The sequence below is a fragment of the Pundamilia nyererei genome, unplaced genomic scaffold (assembly GCF_000239375.1).
Source record: "Pundamilia nyererei isolate P.nyererei 1_Seehausen unplaced genomic scaffold, PunNye1.0 scaffold00060, whole genome shotgun sequence".
Taxonomy (NCBI): Eukaryota; Metazoa; Chordata; class Actinopteri; order Cichliformes; family Cichlidae; genus Pundamilia; species Pundamilia nyererei.
This window is the reverse complement of record NW_005187461.1, coordinates 1,164,984-1,170,109: the sequence shown is the minus strand read 5'-3', so window position 1 is coordinate 1,170,109 and position 5,126 is coordinate 1,164,984. Positions and strand designations below refer to the sequence as shown.

The 5,126-nt window shown below is 40.4% G+C and overlaps 1 protein-coding gene across 1 annotated transcript in view; it reads right to left on the bottom strand.

Moving 5' to 3' along the window:
- LOC102198532 (monocarboxylate transporter 2) overlaps positions 1-4,792 on the bottom strand; it is an 8,766-nt gene extending 3,974 nt beyond the window's left edge. The window contains exon 1 of the mRNA XM_005734892.1: positions 4,762-4,792. Within this exon, the coding sequence (XP_005734949.1) occupies positions 4,762-4,792 (31 nt within the window). The remainder of the gene's footprint in view (positions 1-4,761) is intronic.
- Positions 4,793-5,126: the final 334 nt, after the last annotated feature.

Genomic DNA, 5,126 nt, shown 5'->3' with positions numbered 1-5,126 from the left:
GTCGGGGGCTGCAGCTGCCGCCATGGTTATCTTTCTCCTCTGAGCTCTCGATGCAGAGTCCATGTTCACTTGCGCTGGCTCCTTAAACAGTCAAATATCTACAGGGAGAAAAACAAGTATGTTATTATTTATTTATTTTTTTGGGTGCTTTTACATTTGATGTCAAATTGTTAAGCAAGATATTAATTTCCATAAGAGACTTTAATTTGTAAACAGATATTGGCTGGTGTCTCTGCACTGAAGATATTCAGAACAGCTACTAAATCTGAATGATGTTCTTGTTTAATTTCAGATGCAAATCAACATATTTTGGACACGAATACATTAAACAGAAAGACGTATCTGGATACCTCTGGCTAAAATTTGTCAGTACTAAGTGAAAAAGTTACCTTCTAAGTACAGTACCCAACTGCTGTACTTAATATATGAAAATGTACATCATGATGTCAGTGAACAGAATTACTAATGCATGCAACAACAAGACCAGCCCAGGTATGTCTGAGAGCCAGAGCTGCGATTCTGTCTCCAATAACCATTTAGTCCCTAAAAACAGAGCAACTTCAGCAACCTCGCACAGAGCACTGTACTTCGAAAGTGTAACAGTACAACCAGGCAACCAGACTCAAGTTCCCCTGCTGTCATCAGTTTGATAAGTGGTTAAGAAAATATATGGGTGGATATATTTGAGTAATATGTACCTGGCTCGTGTACAGAGCGCTGACAAAAACTCCGAGAAGCTTTTAAGATGAACTGGGATCCCACATACAGTTTCATTTCCAGGTGTAATGGAGAAAATCCAGATAGGATGCAAAATCTTGTGGAAGTCAATACGAGGTTTTTGATTCTAATAGTTTTTCCCTCACATAAACACTCACTGAGCGAATGTTGATTCCTAGTTTAAGAGTTTAGTTCCAGCTGTAATTCCCACCAAACAATACTGACCGATGATGACGATGACTTGTGTGGTGCAGTTGGATAACACTGACAATGTAACTTTGGTCATGAGACAGTACATACAGTCCATTTACTTCCTTTGATGTCTGCCTCAAACTGACCACCACGTGTGTCCACAAGACTAAAATCTCGAGGGCTGGATTAGTCTTTGTCTAAGCAGCATTTCATTTCAATAAGCCATACTCACTCTGCCTGCTGAATCAACTAAATTTGTCATAAATCGAGACATTCAACACCTCTTTATTCCAACCAGCGTTTAGTCTGAAAAAGGACATTTTTCATCTTTCTCTGCGTCTGTCCAAAAAGGACAACAGTAAAGTTAGTTATTTGTCTCTTGGTCTCTTTGGACGACAGTCAGAGCACAATTTATCACACATGATAGGATTTAGCTCAGTTCCCTTTTCTGCTGATGAAACATACATAACACAAAAACTGATAATGAAACTGCACAGAGTGCATAGAGAACAGAGGATTTTCATGCATTTCAATTATGGAGATTATTCACCTTCTGTGGGATTTGAATGAAAGAGGTCTGAACCTAAATCTGGATCATGACCCCAACAGCTCAACAACATTATAAGATGAGATGAATGAAAGTGTAATTCAAAGCATTAGATTTTACATGTGATCCATGTAAAATAATATTGCTACCTTACTTTTCTTGGTCAGCATGAAGCCATGATGTTCCTCCTGTGGGGCAGCCGTCCAAGCTTGGTGGGATTTGTTAAGCATAAGCGGCTTGTCACATGCTGAGGTTGTAGTGGTGTTACTCACACAGGAAAAGATGCAGCTCGTCTTCTCGTGTTAGAGGTTAAAAGGTGCAAAAGTCAAGCATGGACAATAAGTGTAAGAAAAGGGGTTAAGTAAAGGAATCAAGGAGATAGGGAATAAAATACAGCAGAGGGTTAAATATGATGTAAAAGGTTAAGAGCAACATGTGAACAGCTAACCTGGATAGACCTTTGTACCTCACGGTTCCTGGACATGTTGAAAACAAAGACACATGCAGGGCAAAGTTTTATTAAACTTGTCTTATCAGCTGTTTGGTGAACGTGTGTGTGTGTGTGAGAGCGAGAGAGAGACATTCAGAGCGAAAGATCACGTGCAGATTTAAACGCCATCGTTTTCCTTTCTCGGCTAAATCGTATAAAACGTATAAAAACTATAATTACTATGCGGACATTAGCATCCGCTAGGAGTAACACCATAAACACAATCATGCGTTTCTCTGTAACATTTAATGTCAATGACTAACTAACAACAATCAAAGGTGGAAACAATGTATCAGTAAATCAGTTAAGAGCTTCATATTAGAGAACTTAGCTACTTCAGTTTACTCAGAACTTTCTGACCACGAGTGTGACGCGTCCATCATGCAGTTAACAAATCACTACGATACGTTCAAACGTATGTTCTCCTTTGCTTCTCAATCAAATCCCCAAATCTGACACTTGTTTGTAACATCCTGGGTTTTTTAAAACCACGATTTTGCCTTGCGTGCTACTTTTAATGGAGCAGTATCTTTCAATAGGGAAGATGTTGTGTGTTTCAACACCCCTCAAATACATGTACATTCTGACCGCAACATAATGAAATCTGTAAAAAAAAATAGACAAATAAAGACAGACCATATTAATGTGGTCCATGATAACCACCCACACATGCAGATAAAGCTACAAGCTCAGACAACTGAGACTGTATTCTGCGCCGGGCACGTCAAAACACAGCTGAGAGCTCAGCAAGTCCTTTCACAAGTGATATGTTTGCTCTGTTGCTGCCTTGCAGACAGTCAACACGACTCCTCTGATCAATGCGTCATATACCAAAGAGAAAATGGCAAGGTTGGTTAAAAGGTGCCCGGAGTGCACGCTTGCTCAAAGCAACACTTGTTTACACCACGTAAAAGTAAAAAGATATGATCCCGTCAAAAAGGTCATCCCATGATTAGTAATGGATTCCTTCAAGGGAAAAACTAAAGATAAATATATTTTTTTATTTCAAATGAAAATACTTAAATTAGCAAACTGAGTTTTGATTCATGAGGTGTCCTTTTTAGTCGGGTGCTGTTTTATAAAATAACATAATAAATAATATTTTAGCTTGAATGTGTTTGAATCAGATGGATTTGGATTCATCTGCTCCATTCCTGTGTACCACGGACACATTCATTAGCAAAGGTAAAATAAGGACATGCAAATGTGACATCATTATCCCACAACCACCTGGGACAAACCCCTCGTAAACCTCCTTTAACCACCTCTCAGTGGTACAACCTGCCAATAAACTTTGGCAAACTATTAATTCTGCTCATGAACTGTCTCTTTTATGAGCTTTACAGTTCACTAAAGAGGCACGGTACCAATGTTTGTGGTGTGCCAGATTGTTAGTGTGGATTTTACAAAGCCAAGTGCACATTGTTTGGGCCAAGTTTATGTGGGCTTGTGAGTCAGCAGACGGCAGCAAAGAGAGAAGTCTTCCTTTAATAGAGAAGCAAATGATCCTTCCTGCTTCATCGATCACATTAAATCTTCTGTCAGTGGTAAAAGTATATATACTCTGTGTACTCTTCACCTATGTTGAATTTGATATTTTCAAAAATAATATCCATAAATGTGATTTGGGGATGACTCGCACTCTTTGTTTCAGTAAATTCACATTTCAGATAGCTTTCCTGTGTTGTGGTGAAGGTCACTGCGTGGCAGTGCTGTTTAGGTGTTAGAGCTTAGCGAGACAGAAACGGTGGGGGATGGAATAAAAGAATCAATCTTCTTTCTCTGCATCTGTCCAACACCCAGGTAATAATTTAGACCAGTCTACCTCTCCTGGATGTATTCCTGTTATGTAACATCAGCAGAAGAATTATCCCGGTCTATTTTAGAGTATCTTTAGTAATTGTACGTTCATGCGAAAGCTTGCTTGTAATGCCCAGAACACAGACATACACGTACCAACGAGTGCTTTAAAACAATTAAAGATTTATAAGAATGGGTGATGAATTACAAATCTATGCTGGGGAAGGTGGGATAGTGGTATAGATGGAGACGGAGACCTGAATAATGAATATGTGCTGCTGAAGCCTGACACAGTGCACAGGGTGGTGTTATTAACTGTGCTGTTCAGTGGAGGGTGGGCTCTGATGCCTGTCTTCACTGTATCTGGCTTCATGTCTGTTATTGTTATTGCAGCAGAGACGTGTTTGTCTGCACAGGCTGCCCCCACACGTCACCAAACAAGTCAACTTTCTGTTTTTCACACACAGTCTCAGATCTTTGTGCCTATGAGGGAATCCAGAGCCATGTTACGTTTTTTAAATGCACAATGCTACAGGGAAAATTTGTAGCATACTTCATGGCCAGCGTTGCATTCATTCTGCTGCACGCACGGCTAACTGAAACACTTTGCTGTTGTTTCTTTTTTCTTCATTTCCAGTCACGATGGTGATGCAACAAAAGTGAAATGCAGAACACCGCTTTGAAAGAAGCCCATAGAAGTTACATGACAGCCAGCTTTCTCTCACTCTTCTAATGCAACAGGTGTTTTAGTTACACACTTCCTCTGTGTGCACTATTTTTAGCCACACTAGCCTCAGTTAAAAGATTTGTATTGCACCATCCATCCATATATTTACCCATCTTCTGGTTGTGGCCATCATTGTGGCACAGTCCAAACAGTTAGGCAGTCCTCCACAGGGCCAGTACACAGACATAATTTACACTCACATTCGCGCTTGCAGGACCATTGGAAGTAATTCAATCAACAGTTTGGTAAATGGGTAGCAGAGCCACAGAGGTTAGCACTGTGGCTTACATCCAGGAGGTCCTGGGTTTGAATCTGCCATCTGGCCGAGACCTTTCTATATGAGGTTTGCACGAGTTCTCTCTGGGTACGTCTTCCTCCCATAGTCTACAGACATGCAGTTTGTGGGGTTAGATTATCTGGGGATTCTAAATTGCCCACAGGTGTGACTGTGACTGTGAATGGTTGTCTGTCTCTTTGTGTCATTAGCAGCAAATTGCCACCCAGCTAAATCAATACTGCCTCACACTAGCTGTGTGAACGTAAATTTGCATTTTTAACATTTGTGCATGTCACCAACACACAGCAATGAGAGTATTAGACAAGACAGAACTTCCCCGATGCACACCGACTGCGTCCAACAGCCACTCACACAT